This window comes from Sparus aurata, chromosome 13 (assembly GCF_900880675.1).
Source record: "Sparus aurata chromosome 13, fSpaAur1.1, whole genome shotgun sequence".
Classification (NCBI taxonomy): domain Eukaryota; kingdom Metazoa; phylum Chordata; class Actinopteri; order Spariformes; family Sparidae; genus Sparus; species Sparus aurata.
Window position 1 is genome coordinate 21,291,027 of NC_044199.1, and position 20,000 is coordinate 21,311,026.

Here is a 20,000-nt window from a genome sequence, read left to right on the forward strand (position 1 = left end):
TTTGACTTCTTTAGATACTGTTTTTAAGGAATTCATTGTGGTATTAAGTGTCTTGGTAAAATCAAGATTGTGTGATTTATTGTGCATCAATGAGTAGAGTAAGTTTGGGATAAGTAAGAATAGTTAACAAATAGTGATAGAATTCCATTTATTTGCAATTAATTCAAATCAAAATTTAAATTATTTGCCATGGATTTCCTATTAAAACACAGTTATTATAATGCTGCTGTGAGTCCAGACTTATTGTGCAGTCAATTTGCATATCATTGTTAGTCACCTGTCTGCCTCACTGAAGTTAAAAAACAAAAAAGAAAATATTAAGATTTTATTGCTGTCAATGACTGTACAGGTTTAGTAAAGAGTTCAAAGCAACTAACACAAGCGCATATACATTGATAAGTAAGAATAGTTAGCAAATAGTGATAGAATTCCATTTATTTGCAATAGATAAATGCAATGTCTATTCAGTGCCCGCCCCAGAGTGCAGAAAGTCAGCAAAGTCGAGCGAGCAGAAGGCACAGAGGGAGACGGCGAGCGCGTAGAGAGAGGTCTTTATGCGTGCTGATTATGGTTTTATGCGCGCAGATACTGGCACTGAAATGACGCCATAGAAGTGTTCCCGACCGAAGGATTAGCAGAAGAGCCTGTGTTCGTCTCTTTTTTGAGATTTGTGTGCTGCTGTCAACATGGAGTGATTTATTTTAAAAAGTAACCGGATGTCATATTGTTGTTTTGGTGCTTGACTTCCTGTCTGCTTGGTGCTATATTCAGCTGAATTGCTGCGTATCCTTGCGCATCACACATTTTGATCCGCTTGTAAATGCTGCCGTGTGAACACAAACCAAACTCGAGGCAACATGCAACATTGTAACAAGTTGACCCCTGAGAGCAAACGAACTATAGCTGTGAAAACGCCCTAACTATGTGAAGCATCTTTCGACTAATGGCCAATTAGCCTTCTAGGAAAGCAATTTACCAATAACCTGATCTGAGATCACAATAACACCAAAACAGTGAACAAACACATTAATTGGGGGGGGGGGCCGTAGAGTAAGAGAGAAAGAACAAGGAACGCGCTGGAGTTTTGACTATCTGATCAGAGGGGGGGTCTGTCACCCTGACCAATAGTTATTCAAAGCTGAATTTTCATAGTTCAATAGTTCAGAGTCCATTTTGAAATCCACAATGAATGAATTCATCTGTGGGTCCCAACACTAGTGCTACCTGCAGACACTAAGTAATTTATTAATTAATTGTGGAGGACAAACAACATTTGATTGCAGCTCATTATATGATAAACATCAGTCTGCTATGCTGTGAGATTGGTTTTACCAACGTTTAAAGTGATGACAGAGAAGATAAGAAGCAACAAAAGGGTGTCATTCAATTAGTCACAGAGCATATTTTTTCACAATATATGAGCTGTGCAAAGTACATTTTGCTAAAAATATAGAAAATACCTTTTTGTAAAATGAGTGATCTACATATATTATGTGGTAATTCTAGTCTATGACTCTGTTCTATAGGCTGCCGTTTTCAACTCCTGTTCACTGCCCTCTTGTCTCCCCTTGCTCAGTGCTACACGCTGTCCATCAAGGAGTATCCTAAAGTAGAGCTGGATACACACGGATGTGCACTGTGCTGCTCCTCCTTGGCAGATCCTTCCCAGGATTCCCAGTTCATTGTAGCTGGTGATGAATGTGTGTACCTGTACCAACCTGATGAACGTGGGCCTTGCTTTGCCTTCGAAGGACACAAGCTGTTGGCCCATTGGCACCGTGGATATCTGTTTTTACTCATCAGGGACGCAAAGTCACCAAACAAGTAAGGACAACCCTAGGGCTACATAATTAATCGATATATTATTGAGGTTGCAATATGGTCAAGTGCAATATAAAAATTTCAGAAGATGCAATTTTAAGAAAAAGATTAACTGTTTGCCAAACATATTACAAGACAGTAGTGAAGTGCTGAGATATCGTGTCTTAAAAAGCTTGTTTTCCACATGTAGGAAAACATCTATGTGCAAAATGGTCATTCCCACTAACCTAATATAATCATATTTTAGTATCTTTCAACATAATTGCAATACGACCTAGACCGCATTGAATAAATTAAAAGAGCTCATCATTGGATAAAATGGTGGTGGAGTGAGTTTATTGACAAAATTTAAGCCATGTTTGTGTCACTTTATATGCTCACATGGTAATATTTTCTGTTGATAGAAAAATATGTACAGATACACATACCATAAGTCAAGGGGGATATTAAGTAAGGATTCAAGTGCTTCTGTAGGTGCTTAGAAGCGTTCCTGTTGCAAAAGTCACTCGATTTGTACAAGTCCCCAAACAAGCTCCCCATCGCACCCAGGGCAGGTGTGTTTTCTTCCTCTTGTGCTTGTGTATAGTCATTGCCTCTCTCATTTTCCTTCATCTCTTGTGATAAACTATTGCTGACTAGATTTCTCTGTTCAGGTGAAAGAAGAAGTAAGCGAGAGAACCGGGGGTCCAGGGAGGCCGCTTTATTGAGAAGCATCCATTCTCTGCTCTCTTCACTGTAGCGCATTTTCAAATTTGCCACCATCCTGCCTGTGAGAATAATTACATAAATTTAGCCCTATATCACACGCTAATATTGATCTTTTTAATCTTGTTAATTTGAGATACCAGTATATCAGTCGTCTTGGAAAATACGTATTGTTGTAATATAGGTTTAGGCTATTAGGCTTGGACTTAATATTTAATAAAAATGATTTATGCAATGCAATGGGACTGCTTAGCTGAGATATCATGACATGCTGCAGAGGTAGGACAGCTGATGCTGTGGGATAGGCATCGGTGGAGAGGGCCTGAGTTGCCATTTTGAAAGGTTTCAGTGTGTCTTTTAGTTGCTCAACCACAGACCACTCAGAAGTGCGAAGTTCTAAATGGGACATCTTCTTTTCAAAAATGACGGTTGCCACTGTTGGCAGTTTGCTTTAGTCTGGAAAGGGCCGTATCAATGGCTTTCACCTCAAGCCCCTTGCGCACTGCCAGGTTTAGCGTGTGGGCCACACAGGGTACTTGAATAAGCCCTCAATTGTGTATGGCTTTAACAAATTTCAGAGCATTGCAGATGTCAAATTCATCCAGCGTGCTGCCGATGCTGTGTGAAACATGGACAGCTGTGTGGCTTCCTCTCAGCTCCTTAGTAATTGTCAAATTCCCATGAGTGTGAAATACAGTGAGCTGTGACTGTCACATAAGCATGTGTGGCCACCGTGTCTTGTCATACAGTTGTACTATGTGTGTTGAGATAGTGGTCTGGCTTGGAATTTTATGTCGTGGCTCCAGTTCCATCATGAGATCCCGAAACCCCTCTTCCGAAACGATACCAATGGGCCGCATATCCTTGAATATAAATCTTACTATCTTGTCGGTGATGGCATTTTTACGAGCTGCTGGCAAGGGGCCTGCTGAAGCTGAGTGTGCCGAGTAGTAGGCAGTCAGAGGAAGTTGTGTGCTTGACGTTGCTCTGGCAGCTCCGCTCGTCTGTGGTGCCTCAGTCTCTGCTGCCTCATGTTGGTGGTAAGCTAGCAGGTGAGTCCACAGATTTGTTGTCATTGTCAAGTACGATAGCTGCTTTGTACAAAGTCGACAGACAGCTTTATCTTTGTTAGATACTTTTCCATCTACGGTGTAGAACTGTGATTTTCCGCTCAGGACGGCTTTGCTCGCATGTGTCCTCTATTGTCGTAGCAAACAACATAATAGTACTAGCTGAATTGATAGGTCAAGGGTCAATAGGGCATGCAATAGGTCAAGCTGATAGTGACGTTTTAGAGCGCCCTCTGCTGGATCACAAGGCGAACTACATCGGCGGTCTGTTGCACTTATAGACTACACATTTTGATTTCGAACACGTCATTACATTCGAATAACAACATTTCCCTCCACTTTGGAACACATTTTCGAATATGGAGGTGCGGGGTGCATCTGAACATTAAACTGGACTGGTCAGAGAAAACTGAGACCCTCTACAGGAAGGGACAGAGCTAGCTGTTCTTTCTGAGGAGACTTGAGTCTTTTAACATGTGCACTAGCAATGTGTGCACTAGGCTGCTACAAAAGTTCTACCAGTCTGGGGGGCTCTTTCATACCATCAGCGTTGAGACGACACAACACCATCACTACCACAGCTCCAACACCTCCTTGGTCTACTGATTGAGGACTCAATAATGCACCTTATGTCACAAAGTGACAGTGTTTTTTTTTGTATTTTGTTCTTGTTATTTAATATCTCCAGAACCCTGCACATTTGCACAGGCACATTTATTATATATTGCAAGTTATGTACATACAAGGATAGTTACTGTATAAAGTATGTTTTTCTTTAATCTAATAGTTTTTGATATATTTTCTATTGCAATTGTCAATTTATTCTTCAAATATCTCTTTATTATTGTCTCTATTTTTTGGGACTTACTCTTGAGTTGCTACTCATTTTCCCTCTGCTGTACCTGCAAATTTCTCCCAAGGGGGATAAATAAAGGGACATCTTATTTTATCTTATCTAATCTTATTACCATTGGAGAAAGAAGCAGATGTTTCGGATTTAGAGCAGCAGACTTTGAAACCATCATGGTCAACCAGTCATGTGACCCATGAGCTGACCTGGAGGGCAAAACAGTAGACCAAGACTGCAGTTCATACCAGACTCCCCATAGAAACACAGAAAGCCAGAAAATTACCCTTGCAGTTATTTAGATCACCAGTCAACCGTAGACAAGGAACAATATGGACATAAACAGCATGTGTTGGACATCCATATACAGCACCTGCTAAAGTATTTGAGCTGCTAAAAATATCCAGTTCCCTGCCAGAGCTCAACTTCAGTGACATTTATGTGTAAAAGGGATTGTTGAGAATCCCTCACCATATACTGATCCCGGGATGAAAGCTTATAAAAGTTATATGTTATATGTATTTTCGATCTTGATTGGTGAATAATTCCGCCTTTTGGGAGGTGAAGAGCAAGAAGTTCTTCACTGTAAAAGCAAAGGCGAGTAATTATTGACCAACTCTAGATATTCAACGTTATTGTTTTATTTTCATTATATTATTGTTGTATATGTACCCTGGACACCACCCAAAAAGTTTCAGTTTTTATGCCAGTTCAGATCTATGAAGTTAATTCTGCTGCTGAGCCACATCAATCTGCATGCAAGTGGAGTGAAAAGCCTTTGGCCAATCAGAGCGCTGCATTTTAACATCCTCGCCCACCTGCCCGTCCTACCAAATGCTCCGCGCTTTCAATTCAATTCAACAAAACAGGATTTAGGTTACAGTTGGGCAATTTCTAATTTTATCCTAATTAGATTTATGAACTTTAAAAATGACCATGACATCATAACAGGGAGTCCAGCTGTGACAAGCTATTGTAGGTCTAGTTATTGTAGGTCTAGTTAATTGATTATTAGAAATCAAGGAGACCAAAAACCTATATTATTATATTATATTATGTAATGATATAGTATATTATAGTATCTTATAGTATTCTATTTATTCAATAATTTTATCTGTATTCCTTGATATTCTGATGGGGAAATAATCATTTGATAACTCAGAATGTGATTATGGTGTGTTTTGGACAGTGTAAACTATTTTTGAGCAAAATGTTTCTGGGAAAATTGAAATGATGTAACATATCAAACCTAATGCTCAGGAATGATCAGCCTCAGATGTTTAAAACCATGAAAAGAAAAATGTTGCCAATGAATGAAGAAAGTTCCTCAGGGTCACTCCTTGCTCTTTTAAGCACAATTAATCCTATCCTCTCCTGAGCTTTGGGACGGCCTGCAAAATGGAGGTCAAGAAGGACTTATGGATGAAGTGAGTAATTAGGAGCTAATAAATGGCAAATAAGGAAGAAAGGGATGTTCCCCAGGTCATTTTTTACCAAGGAAGTGGACCATTTTGAGGCCTCATTCACCACTGAGCAACTTTTATTGGAATGTATGGGGCTCTACCTCCAATGCTGTATCCCTTGTTAGATCCATGACTCTGCTGAGCTGTACAGCAGAGTCATGGATCTACGCCAAGGAGGAATTGTGATGAATTGTAAACCCATGTCCATTCATGAACATACCTCATCACTATTATACAATCCTTGTGAAGAAAGAAGTCAAGAATTTGGGACAACAAATATATTGTACTAAAAGAAAGGTTGAATATCCTGTAAACAATTTGATTCCGCTGGCAAAATATTATTTACTCAGACATAGGCATTTACAATGAATTGGCTTGCCTTTTAAAATTCTTGAGATGTGTTTTACTTTTACATTTTTAATGTACTTTTAATGGCAGTCATGTTCTCAGTTGTATTGCAATGACTAATTTAACATTTCGCAAATGCTTGTTTGTACTTTAATAGGCAACAAATCGGAAAGAAACAACTAAATAAGAGAAACTGACTTATATCTTTACACTGGGGACACTGCACCGAGCAGATAATGTGCAGTGCATCACATTGTGGCATGTACACAAGTGCCAATGTGCTTTAGTTTTACCCTATTGAGAGCAGTGGAGCAGGTATGCTGTTCTAGTATTATATTTCTCAAAATCAAGGATTTTTATCCAGGTTTTATCTAAGTAATTAATAGCAGCTTACCAAAATCTCAGTGAAAACCCAATGTCCTAACTGTTGGTGTCACTTTTCTAATCAGGACAGAGTTTGGCAGCAGGGAGAGCTTTCCATCAGACAGACAGCTTCTGACCATCTATGATCTGGACAACAAGTTCATTGCTTACAGTGCCGCTTTTGATGATGTCATTGATGTGGTGGCAGAGTGGGGCTCCTTCTACATCCTGACCAGAGATGGGAAAATGTTTGCTCTTCAGGAGAAAGACACACAGACCAAATTGGAAGTGAGTCCATGGGCTAACTGCCTTTAAAGGGATAGTTTGGGTTTTTTGAAGTGGGGTCATATAAAGTACATATCTTTATTACACGGCTCTTCTTAATGCTGTAGAATGCTCCATTCACTTGAATGGGCCTTCCCAACGTTCGGCGGTCAATTATTTTTGAATAATTGACCGCTGCTAAGCATATTTGACCATCGTCAAGGAAAGTGGCAGTTTTGTCTCTGATTCACGTATATCGTAGCACCCCGTGCTCTTGAATCTTTGCTCCGCATATTGTCCGGTCGCTTATCACCCCAGCGTATTTGGTCGCTAAGCGACGTCAGCTGATCTGTAGTCTACTTAATATCGGAAAAAAACGTACTCCTAGGCCAATAGTATGGATGAGTTTCACATTAACTTAAATATTTTTTGAAAATGTGGCGATTTCAACTCTTGGCAAAAGGCTGAGCTGTCGTCACTGGTCAAGAAAAGAAAAAGAAAGGAAAGCTGCAAAGAGGGAGAAGCGAAACGGTGTCGGTTTGGCAAACTATATTTCTCTGCTGAAAAACACTATGAATGGTAAATAAATTGTAAAAAGACACACTGTGTCAAGTTTTTTTTTGTGTTGGCAAGTAACCGTGCAATTAGCGGGACGTGTATAGAACGCCGGTCTTTATCGTCGGTCTGTTCCTTACCGTAATTGCCGATCAGCGCAGCCTCAGTTTGGAGAAGTAGAGAGCCGCTCAGCTTTGTACTGCAGTGAACAGAGTCCAGATGCATTGAATTTTAACCACCTAAAACAAGGCCCACCTAAAACGTAGAACCTCCATATTCCTACGCATTAGCCCAACTTGGCCTCGCACTGTATTAGGCCGCTCGCAGATAATGTGTAGGGATATGGAGGTTCTACGGATGAGAAAGTGTAGTGCCAAAAGAAAGGGTGGTCTGATGGCGATGTAAAGCGCTGTGTATTTTCTCTATATAAGGTACACTTGAACTGATACAGTTTTTTTTAGGTGGGCCTTGGTTTAGGTGGTTAAACTGAGGCTGCGCTGATCGGCAATTACGGTAGGGAACAGACCGACTATAGATATGTACTTTATATGAACTATCCCTTTAACTGCTGATTAATCACTGACTATTATTACTGTGGATCAGGGTCGTCACCTTGTTTTTTTTTTTTAAGATGCTGTTTAAGAAGAACCTGTTTGTGATGGCGATAAACCTGGCTAAGAGCCAGCACTTGGACAGTGACGGACTGTCTGAGATCTTCAGACAGTACGGTGATCACCTTTACCTGAAGGGAGATCATGATGGCGCCATCCAGCAGTACATTCGGTAATGACATCACTTTGAACATTCAAAACATTTGCCTTGTATTGTATATATGCATCATATACAGTTACAGGCTGTATTATATTTGCCATATGGTCATGTTGTTGTCTTTGTTTGGAGTGTTAAAGATGTGCCAGAGAAAAGGAGCCATGATTTTGTGTAGCACTTTATGCAATGGTAGCGCTTTAATCACCAAGCTTTTATAGAATTGACAAAAACTCTAAAAATACGACTATATTTTCCCACAGCACCATTGGGAAACTGGAGCCATCTTACGTCATCAGGAAATTTCTGGACGCTCAGAGGATCCACAACCTAACAGCATATCTGCAAGCCCTGCACAGGCAGTCACTAGCCAATGCGGACCATACCACGCTGCTGCTCAACTGTTACACCAAGCTGAAGGACAGCTCCAAGCTGGAAGAGTTCATTAAGGTGACTGATGGGTAAAAGTTAGCGCTGATTATTTTAGTGTTAATTGCAAATAAAAAAGTAAAGGGGATCCTATTCTAAAATAAAAAAGTATTCTTTTTTAATTTATTATTTTTTTTAATCATGACGGTATTGAAAAAATTAAGGGGTTTCCTCTGAAGAAAGATAAGTCTCGGGAACAGTACGACAGATAATTAAAGGACTAATTTTCATTATGAGCATTCCACCAGTGGCTGCTGTATTCTAACACCACTCTCTCGCTGCACTGAACAGAGCAGTGAAAGTGAAGTCCACTTTGATGTTGAGATCGCCATCAAGGTTCTTCGACAGGCCGGCTACCACAGCCACGCTGTTTTCTTGGCTGAAAAACACATTCACCATGAATGGTACCTAAAAATCCAGCTGGAAGACCTCAAGGTAAAAGCTGATGTACAGACCTGTGTTAGATGTACTATATCTAGATCATCATTAGAGGAGGATCTGGTCAAATATCAGATTCTAGGGCTGTTGAGAACCTGCTTGTCTGTTCTTGAATGATCTGTTTACCATCTTGACAGGCTGAAAGAGGTTACTGGTGCCCCAGGTGTGCACTTCTTTTCTCCCATACGCCTATCAAAGGCCCCTTTCAAAGCAACCTGAGCTTCCATAACACCTCAGCAGCGCCACAGGCTGATGCCTCCATGTCTTGCCGCATTAATGCAGTAATTCATGCAAAAGGAGCCCCAACCAAGTATTGAGTGCGTAAATGAACATAGTTTCAGAAGGTCGACATTTCTTTATGATAAATCCTTTTTTGATTGGTCTTATATGATATTCTAATATTTTGAGATATTGGACTTTTGATTTTCAAAAGCTTTAAGCTGTAATCATCAAAATTAAATTAAAAAAAGAAGAAGAAAGAAGAACCTTTATTTATCCCTAGCTGCACATTCTAAGTATACACAGACATATACACACAAGCTAGGAGCAGTGGGCTGCTATGTCAGCGCCCGGGGAGCACACATGGGGGGGTTCGGTGCCTTGCTCAAGGGCACCTCGGCAGTAACCTAGGAAGTGGACTGGCACCTCTTCAGCTACCAGTCCACTTCCATATTGTGGTCTGTAGCTGGATTTGAACCGGCCACCCTCCAGTCCCCAAGCCAAGTCTCTACTGACTGAGCTACTGCCGCCCCAAAAGGCTTGATATTTACATTTTTTGACTAGCACCTGTATATTTTCCTTAAAGGGATATTCCAGTGTAAGTTTAATCCATGGTCTAAATTACTGTGAAACGGTGTTAGACTCCCTCTGGAGAGATCAAGTTAGCAGACCGCTAATTTAGGGAGTTTTATCAACCTCAGAAACAACCGCATGACAACAATACACTGCAGTAAACGGATCCAAATATAAACCGCCACCAAAAAGCCACAAATAATGCTCAGAACAGCACCAAACTACAGAAACAGTACAAATAGGGTCTCAGCACATAGTCTGGGGCATCTAACCTCCGCTAGCTTAGCTAGGGAAGCTATTGGGATGCTAAAAACATAGTTCAACTCTCCTCCATCAGCTTCCGGGTCCGGGAAGTCCCGACGCGACGATTACCGAGTGCGGTTAGAAATGCTAAATTCCGTTCTTTTCCCTGTCCGCTCTCGATAATAACTGTTATAAACTGGCAGGTAAGACACATATGAACGTTGATTGCTTTTCCATGGAGTCATAATCATACATTTTCATCCATTAGCCGCGGAACTCTGCTGCACTCGGTAATCGAGTTGTCGGGACTTTCCGTCAACAGGAAGCTGCTGCAGAAGAGTGGTAAATTTAGTCAGCTTTTCAGTAGAAATCCAGCTAAGCTAGCGGAGGTTAGATGCCTCGGACTATGTGCTGAGACCCTATTTGTACTGTTGCTGAAGTTTGGTGCTGTTCTGAGCATTATTTGTGGCTTTTTGGTGGCGGTTTATATTTGGATTCGTTTACTGCAGTGTATTGTTGTCATGCGGTTGTCTCCAGAGGGAGTCTAACACAGTTTCACAGTGATTTAGACCATGGATTAAATTTACACCGGAATATCCCTTTAAAAGTATATGTAAACTTTTGACCACGACTGTATTTCAGCTGGGTGGATGAATAATTGAATTATCCAGCAAAACACTAACATATACCCTGTAAGAAAACAGGATTAAAGGAGAGTCCAAACATGGTACCCTGTCATTAAGTGCTTGTGCACTCTTGGATATTGTAAAATAGGAGACAAAATAGAATTTGCTCTCTAATAATTGTAAATAACTATGTTGCTGTGAAAAATATGTCGGTAGGTTTACTGTAGGATATGCTCATTAGCTTTTGACAACAGTTTTAAAATCGATCACTGATGCAGCCTGTTGGAGAACAGAGAAATGTCTATGTCCCCGCTGCTTTTACACACAAACATGTTGATATACATATGCATTTTGTTTGTCAGATTTATAGAGCAGCACATACGCATGGTTCTGTTTGATAAATTTCACTCTCTTGGGATCAAGGCACACATGTACGAGTTCCATTCCATGGTTAACCATTGATGAATGATTTCTTACCATGTGTGAAATGGGTTTCACTGTGTTTCTCTCCAAAACCCAGAACTATCAGGAAGGGCTGCGTTACATCGGACGTCTGCCTTTCGAACAAGCTGAAAGCAACATGAAACGTTACGGCAAGACACTAATGCACCATGTTCCTGAAGGTACCACACTTCTCCTGAAAGGCTTATGCACCAACTACCTACCCAGCAGAGATACTGCTGAAAAAGAGAGCCTGGATAGGGTTCAGATCAATAAGGTCAGTCTTCAGAACATTTAATCTTTTTCTGTTAAAGACTCATTTTCACACAACACTGTAATTATCAGAATATTTTCTCATAAATGACTGTCCATATTTGTTTTTGTTTAAGGCCAACTCTGAAGAATTCATCCCAATTTTTGCCAACAACCCACGGGAGCTGAAAGCCTTCTTGGAACACATGATTGAGGTGGACTATGGTTCTTCTCAGGGTGTGTATGACACGCTGCTGGAGCTCCGGCTGCAAGACTGGGCACATGAACAGGACCCTGAGGTCAGTCACACACAGACTAGCTATGACTCTCTACAGTGTATATATACTGTATGTTTTGCAGTAGACAAAAATTGCTGTGTGATATTGTCACAAATTTGTTTAACAAGGGAAAAATAATTTAGCTTTTTTGTGTAATTCATTTTTTGGCAGAGAAAAACGGTCTTGCAGGAGGAGGCTGTGTCCCTGTTGAGGAGTGACAACACAGTGTTTGATAAGGCCCTGGTCCTTTGCCAGATGCACAACTTCAAAGAAGGCATTCTCTACCTTTATGAGAAGGGCAAACTGTAAGTGAGTGAGACCAATAACAGTGTCTGAATATGTATGAAGCCAGTTGATGTGATAAACCAGCACCATCACAAGATAACATACCATCTCTGTCAGGGTTCCCAACCAATTTTCCAGACATGAAAAACGCATGGAAAATTAGAAAAAAAGCCAAATGTCCTGGAAAATCTTCTGCTGTTCTGGAAATTTATTTAAACTTTTTTTCCTATTATCTATCAGGGCTCCCCAAAACGGATGACATTGTCATCTGAAAGGGCTAAAGTAAGGGTCGTATTAACGTTTAATTGGTAACGTTAGTTTATGGACAAGAGTATTTTGAGTAGGCTGCATGCGAGCTAGCTTTTTTTGCCTGCAAAAGTTTAAGGTTTGTGATTCAAATCTGGCTAGGAGCAATGGTTTCAAATATGTGTTGGGCGCTGTTCAGAGAGTTGATGAAAAGGAATGGGACGCCAGGGTTAAAATTATGAATGGCAGTATATGCATGTCAAACACTGGCTAAATACTGGCTACTGGTACTTTTTTACTTTCCTAGTGTTGTCTCTTCACACAATGCTGCACTGTTACGGTGAATGGACCGTAACATGATATGAAACCTTTAACTTTTGTCACGGCATCTCATAGTGGGTGGGTGGGTGCCTCGTTAAAGAGTGTACCTAATATAACTAGTAAAGGGGTTGAAGTATGTTTTGTTAATCTGACCACAGTCAGTGGCAGTTAATACTCCAGAGTTGAACTGAAGTTTTAACCATCATATAGTGAAATACAGTTTTACCATCTTTGTTACTTTTATATTATTAATTTTCTAAATCTTGATGCAGAGCTGCACGAAAAAGACGAGAGAGATGCACTCTGTTTTACTCTGAAGTGCAACACAGTTTGACACTAAGCAACTGATTTTTAAAAAACGATGCTCTTGCCTTCATTGAGTGGAATCATGTAGGTTATAACTCTGGGCATTTTCAGTGGTGTCATGAGATTGTGATATTTGTTGTAAGTTCAGCGATGCTCTTCATTGATTGGAGCCGCCTGTCCGTCTGTGACATAGACTCAGTGATATACAGTGTTGATTGGCTATTACTCGTTACGTGTAACCAATCAGTTAGTGCTGTGGGTGGGACATTGAGACTACAAAGTGGTTAGCTATATAAGCATCACTTGTATGTATTATAGTATAGTACACAGTATAGTATTGGTAGTATAATAAGTAAAAACTGTTCATTTTTCTTTGAAGGAAACAAATTAGTAGATGGTTTTAATTATTCATTTGAATCTTTTGACTCAGACTTCCACAGAGAGGAACATATTAGTATATGGGCACGATCTCTGTCTGTCATGCTAGCTAGATCGTCACTGAAAATGTCTTGGAAAAGTCCTTGAAAATAATCTCTTTAAAAGAGTGGGAACCCTGTCATTAGTCTGTATTGATTGATCATGATAGATGATTAGTATGCATTCGCACTGGTGCAAACTTTACTGGTGAAAAATGCTGATGATGAAATGATATGGGTTTGTTAAATTAAGTCTTTAATCAAAATGATGTCTTTGTTGGACAATTAAAAATGTTCAGGTGAATCCATTAACTCATTTATTGTTATACACATTTATATACAGTGGTCTGGATAAATACTACTCTAATTGGCTACAGGGTGTTAAATGAAATCCTGATATATGGAAGCCCCTGGAACGAAATTGTTCACTATTTGAAATCAGTGTGCTTTAAATTAGCCTGTATCTAAAATGAGTGGTATTAGCTTTAGCTGGCTGCAGACACCTCATCATTAGAAATAAATTATAGCACTCACTGTGGTCCTTCAATGCATCATCCTCTGACCACCACAGGATGGCTCCTCTGTCACACAGCCCAAGTTGCACCCGAAGTAGAGGGACCCTCACAGGGTTCTCCTCAGAAATTTTTAGTGTAGCGGCGCACCGTCTGTCCGGGGGGGGGGTGCGCGGACGCTCGTCACCGTCACGCGCAGCGTATAGCGGCGCTCACCTAGCGATATAGCGGCGTCTGGGGAGAACCCTGCTTAGGTAGGAGGCAAAAATGCTTGGGCGCCGCGCCTAAGCCGTATAATGGCAGGGAAAACCCTGCCTCATCACAAGTAATCATCTCACATCCTTTTCATTATTCAACTCATGACCTCAGGCTTCTGCCTAAGCTAGACTTAATTTTAAACATACCGTCAAATTATATTTAGTCTTTGGTCTTCAAATGTATTCAAAGTTATTGATTTTGGATCTTTTCATCACAGCATTAGCTCCCTAGCTAAAGGCCGAGCCAAAGGGTTCTATGAGCAGAGCTGAATAGTTTATCTTGTGTTGTTAAATCATATCTAAAGTTACAGTGGAGTTGTGAACAATCTTAGGGGCTTATAATGATTGTTTCAGCTATTAGTCAAACCATCAGGTGTTGCCAGGGTAACAGAGTGAAAATATACATTAATAGTCCTTTTTTTACTTTGTCAAGTGACCGTAGTTGAACCGGGATAATTTACTTAGAGGTGTCCATAATCAGGAATCAGTGGCATAACTGATAACTTCATTTGATATTGTCCCTTACATTATTTGCTAGAAAGGCCTGTGGTGCCCATGTTCCCTTTACCTGCTGAGCTACAAAATTTGTATACAGTTTGAATAACATCACTGTGGATTCAAATATGACATGATTTTGTTTGCTGGCAGGTACCAACAGATAATGCACTACCACATGCAGAATGAGGAATACGGTAAAGTGATTGAGGCCTGCAAGCGCTATGGGGACCAAGAGGGTTGTCTTTGGGAGCAGGCACTGGGATACTTTGCCAGAAAAGAAGAGGACTGCAAGGCCTACATCAGTGAGGTCCTACATCACATTGACCAAAATAACCTCATGCCTCCGTTACTTGGTGAGTTATAGTGTATTTATATTTCATACCTAATGCATGCTTATTTGAATTTTAAGCAAAATTATTATCAGCTCATAAAGGAAGCTGAAATGTCTTCTCACCCATAACACAACACAAATTCAACCAATCTGTTTGAATTCTGCACAAACATTTCCACAAATTTGCCCAATTGTACTGCAAGTTTTACCAATCAGAGTCATTCATGGACCTGAAATTCCTGGGCTCTGGTTGTTAAGATGCAGACATGATAGGCATGTCTCACATTTACCAAATATTAAAGACTGTGCAAATCTGTTGCATGATGTAAACTGTTTTGCACTGCAACATTGTGGGGGAACAGGTGGATGTGATAAAGAGAATAGTTTAGGAATAAAACTCTTTAAACATGGTATGAAATTTTTTTTCAAAATATTAAGTCATATGTAATGAAATCAGAGATAGACGGTATCTTTGTGTGATTAAAAACAAACAAACAAAAATCACAAGTATTGTTGTAATTTTCAGTGTTTTAAAGAACAGCTACAAACATACCGGCATTTTTTATCTTTCTTTTTAGAAAAGCTGCCTTTTAAAGGACCGAGACCTATTTTCCAGCCACCCGCTCAAGGGTCTCACATATCGTGCTGCTTCTATGGCGCTGACACTATATTTTCCAAGTACATGTTGCATTTTAATCTGGTCAGAGAGTGAATCAAAATCTTGGAGTTTACATTTAATTTGTGTAGGAAATGTGTCTCAGTCTCCACCTGTCTCTGCTGACACAGCCTGTATTGTCTGGGCAGCCAGGTCTCTCTCTCTCTCTCTCCCTCTCTCTCTCTCTGAAAGGAATTAATATTTTATATACTTGTCACTTTACTTTTTACAGAAGTCCTTTAATTAAACATTTCTGTTTTTAAACTTTTTAAACCTTTTCTGATTTTCATTTGTCATTTTGTCTTCATTGTGATAGAATGATCGTGAAAGAGAGTGTAGTGCTGGAAAAATGGTGTTTACAAATAATTGTGTATAGGTCAGTGTAACAAAAATCCTGTAGCAAAAAAGTAACAAAGTGTCCAGTAATAATAGGTACTTGATTTGAATTGTAAGCATTACTACACTTATTCACTCAGAAAGTTAAGTAACAAAATGACAGTAAGTGACAGTTACTTTATAATTAGTTACCCCCAACACTGAAGTTCGAAAGGTTGCCACTACAGTTGCAGTTCGAAGTCATGTTGGTATTAAAAAATATTGTGAAGGTATTAAAAAAATTATTAAAAGGTATTAAATTCAACTTAAGAATTTTTGTATATACCCTGTAACTTGTTTCTATGCAAATTCATTATTGCTCATTATTCAATTTGTAAAGACCAAAATAATGTGTATATTTATTTATCCATATATCCAACATTGGTCAGTTGCATTCTTTTTTTACACAATAAGTAACAGATAAAACTTGGAGGAATACATTGAAACACAATTCTGAGATCAGCTCATTCTTATGTAACAAATGATAATAAGTGACAGTTACTTTATAATTAGTTACCCCCAACACTAAAGTTCGAAAGCTTGCCATTACAGTTGCAGCTCGAAGTCATGTTGGTATTAAAAAAATATTGTGAAGGTATTAAAAAATGTATTAAAAGGTATTAAATTCAACTTAAGAATTTCTGTATATACCCTGTAACTCATTTCTATGCAAATTCATTATTGCTCATTATTCAATTTGTAAAGACCAAAATAATGTGTACATTTATTTATCCATATATCCAACATTGGTCAGTTGCATTCTTTTTTTTACACAATAGGTGCCAAATAAAACTTGGAGGAATACATTGAAACAAAATACTGAGATCAGCTCATTCTAATGTAACAAATGACAAAAGACTACAATGCTTTAAAGGATTTGCCTTTGTGTCTGGTACATTATAAATTAAGGCTAATTACTGCAACAGTCAAGAACACAAATATAGAGCACAGACAAATTACAAAAAAAATAAAAGGAAATGTGGGGCGCCGTTTAGCTCAGCTGAGCTCAGTGGGTGTCCCATATACAGAGCCTTTGTCCTCGCTGCAGTGGAACCGGGTTTGACTCCCGGCCTGGGGCCCTTTGCTGCGTGTCTCTCCCCCTCTCTCTCATCCTGTTTCCTGTCAACTCTTCAGCTAACCTATCAATAAAGCCATAAAAAAGGCCAAAATACTATATACTATATACTATACTATATAACAAATACTATAGCAAGTGTGTATATTTTAGACTCACAAACTGTAAAGTTTGTGCAAAACTCGTCATCATCGTATGTGCAAAAGTTCACAGTAAAGAGAGTATATGTTATGGGATAATGGTCAAAGATGTCAGCTGAAGTCATGTAATGTATAAAGACAGACATGCACTGGGGGGGCTTGTTGATGAGACCAGCTGCAGATGAGAATAAAGGGAAGAGTGGTAATTCATTATTCATTATTCGCTACAAGGTGTAGCAGGGCAGTTAAATTAGTTTGTTTAGAGCAAGAATTTCGGGATTTACCTATTGTACACAATGTTTAACCCTGATCTACACGTGTGTTTACATTACAGCTGCCTTAGCTCAGCTAAAGCAATGCCAAAGCGCTTAGAAAACAGTGACATCACACTGACTGATAAATTCTACTCTTCCACAGCTGTCTTCAGTGTTTCAATGCCCAGACAATATGTACTCCTGTTAAGCTTCTTTTCACATCAATTTTTTTCTCTGCTGCGGATGTAATTTCTTTTCAGGAGCAGTTGAGATGTTGAGAAAAGTCATTTTTCTGGAGGCTCTGCATCCCTGTGTTTTTACTGAATAACGTACTAAAGCTGTCCCATCTTCTTTGCGTTTTTTCCCTCCTGCTGGCTCCGCTTTTTCTTAATCTAGGCTAGAGACTTCAGTGACTCACTATCATCCTCTCAGTCACGATGCATTATTACAAGAAGGGACAGTTTGAGAGGTGTTTAGAACTCTTAGCATCAGTAGGATGATTATTGAAACGAACCACAGCATTACATCCATGATTTTTCATTTTATAATCTGCCATAGTGGTGCAGACACTGGCACACAACTCGACAGCCACTCTCTCCGTCATCAAGGACTACCTCATCAACAAGCTGCAGAGGGAGAGCCAGCAGATTGAGGACGATGAACGCAAAATCCACCAGTACCGTGAAGAAACTGCCCACCTCCGCTCTGAGATCCAGGAGCTCAAAATGAGGTGGGTTGTATGAAAGGAGGATTTTCCATTTAATTTACTTAACCACCAGTTATATTGGTTTTTTTAATGCAGTTCTGTCATCTTCATTTTTGATGTAATGTTGCTTCTGTCAGTTATAGGCACTTCAGCCCTTTGGAAGAGGGCTAGCAAACAGTTATGAATAAATTTACTTTTTTGTATGAATTAAAATCTTTAGCCCAATATTTCCACACACAGTGCCAAGATATTCCAGAAGACCAAGTGTAACATGTGCAACAGCCCCCTGGAGTTGCCATCTGTTCATTTCCTGTGCAGCCACTCCTTCCACCAACACTGCTTCGAAAGCTACGCTGAGAGTGAGGCTGAGTGCCCAACTTGCACTCCAGAGAACCGCAAAGTCATGGACATGCTGCGTGCACAGGACCAGAAACGGGACCTGCATGACCACTTTAACAGACAGGTAACAGTACTTGAGCTTTAATGAGAAGGAAAGTTATGTATATGTATCAGTGATGGATATGTCATCGATACCAATAACACTATAGTTTAATAAAATGTTAAGTAGTTTCATGTGTATGCATTAAATGCAAAGCATATGAGCACATAATGTATACACCCTGGCTCATAAACAGCCTGTCAGATCACGTCATAATGGAGCATGCTAATAGCGACATTTGAGCAGCATTTAACAGACTCCTCTTTGGAGTCACTCATTGTCCAGAGCTGCTCTTCGCTGCAGGAATGTCTCTGGGCTCATTAGGGAGAGTGGACAGGCCGGCTGTCTACAAGGCCCCATCACATCTCTGCCACCTGGCCTGTTTGCTCTACCTAAGAGCCCAGAGACACTGTACTTGCAACAGCCAAAGTGGCTGATGTGATTATCAGGGCAACAATGACTCACTTATATAAATTAGCCAGCCAGTATTGGAGCTGATACCCCAGACACTCCACTACTTGCTGTCTAATTTATATAAGCCCTTCAGAAATCTGCTGATGGAGAATAAATTGTGAATTAAAAAGGACAGGTTAGCTAGCTTGTTGTATTTTTATTTACTTGCATAATTTATATGTGATATAATAAAGCAAATTATAGGACACGTCATTTAAAATGATCAATAATAAACAATATGAAACTTCACCATTGTGATAAACTTTTCAGTCATATCGCCCAGGCCTATGTTGAATCATTTAATTTCTTTCATTCATTGTGATTTTTCATCATCTGTTTTAATCCAATCGATAGTCTGCTTTAAGTACCTTCATGGGTGTAATTAGCCCATACTGTTTTCTTTACCACGTCTTTTGTGCATGTCACATCCTTAACTCCACAGTTATGTTGGTAAATGCAAGTTCCTGTGTTTTTTCTATGGATTTCAGTTGCGCAGTTCGAATGATGGCTTCTCTGTCGTGGCTGACTATTTTGGTCGAGGAGTGTTTAACAAACTGACTCTGGTCACCGACCTGCCTGGCAGCAAAACTGTTGGAAGTCTAGAAGTTAACCTGCAGAGAGACCTTCTAATCCACACCAAGAGAAACTGCTAGAAGCCTCAGCTTGTGATTTTGGTTTGAATGCTACCTGAGCAGAAACTTTGATCAGCTTTACATCGGTCCTGGCTCTCACCCACATGCTTTGTCACAGGGGGTGCCACTTTATTTAACAGCAAATGCAACTTCATGCTTTTAGCGACTGTGATCATTGTGTTCATATTCAAAGACACAATTCGGTGGGAACTCTATAAATGCAATTAAGCTTAACACATATAATACTTTGTACTAAAACCTTGCTGAGTTAAACCTTTGAAATTTTGCTTAAGTGTGTTTGCTTGTACTCATGATGTGAACCTGCACACATAATTGAACTGTCTGTCATTAATCAAAGTATTTTATGTCTATCACTCCAACTTGAGGATTGAAATTATT

General features: G+C 39.7%; 1 protein-coding gene and 1 long non-coding RNA gene across 3 annotated transcripts in view; both read left to right on the plus strand.

Annotated features, from left to right (window-relative positions):
• Positions 1 to 225, plus strand: part of LOC115594651 (uncharacterized) — an 8,167-nt gene extending 7,942 nt beyond the window's left edge. The window contains exon 3 of the long non-coding RNA XR_003986540.1: positions 1 to 225. This exon is cut by the window's left edge and continues 486 nt beyond it. This is a non-coding gene — a long non-coding RNA (uncharacterized LOC115594651).
• vps11 (VPS11 core subunit of CORVET and HOPS complexes) overlaps positions 1 to 20,000 on the plus strand; it is a 55,310-nt gene that overhangs the window by 35,270 nt on the left and 40 nt on the right. Inside the window, exons 5-16 of one of the 2 annotated variants that reach the window (XM_030438843.1) lie at positions 1,577 to 1,824; positions 6,704 to 6,905; positions 8,068 to 8,219; positions 8,465 to 8,651; positions 8,922 to 9,065; positions 11,250 to 11,447; positions 11,560 to 11,721; positions 11,872 to 12,005; positions 14,692 to 14,894; positions 17,930 to 18,101; positions 18,318 to 18,540; positions 19,458 to 20,000. The exon at positions 19,458 to 20,000 is cut by the window's right edge and continues 40 nt beyond it. In XM_030438843.1, the coding sequence (XP_030294703.1) occupies positions 1,577 to 1,824; positions 6,704 to 6,905; positions 8,068 to 8,219; positions 8,465 to 8,651; positions 8,922 to 9,065; positions 11,250 to 11,447; positions 11,560 to 11,721; positions 11,872 to 12,005; positions 14,692 to 14,894; positions 17,930 to 18,101; positions 18,318 to 18,540; positions 19,458 to 19,622 (2,190 nt within the window). In that variant the 3' untranslated portion in view covers positions 19,623 to 20,000. Of the gene's footprint in view, positions 1 to 1,576; positions 1,825 to 6,703; positions 6,906 to 8,067; positions 8,220 to 8,464; positions 8,652 to 8,921; positions 9,066 to 11,249; positions 11,448 to 11,559; positions 11,722 to 11,871; positions 12,006 to 14,691; positions 14,895 to 15,450; positions 17,035 to 17,929; positions 18,102 to 18,317; positions 18,541 to 19,457 lie in introns of those variants that run through there. The other variant, XM_030438844.1, reaches the window with a different exon arrangement.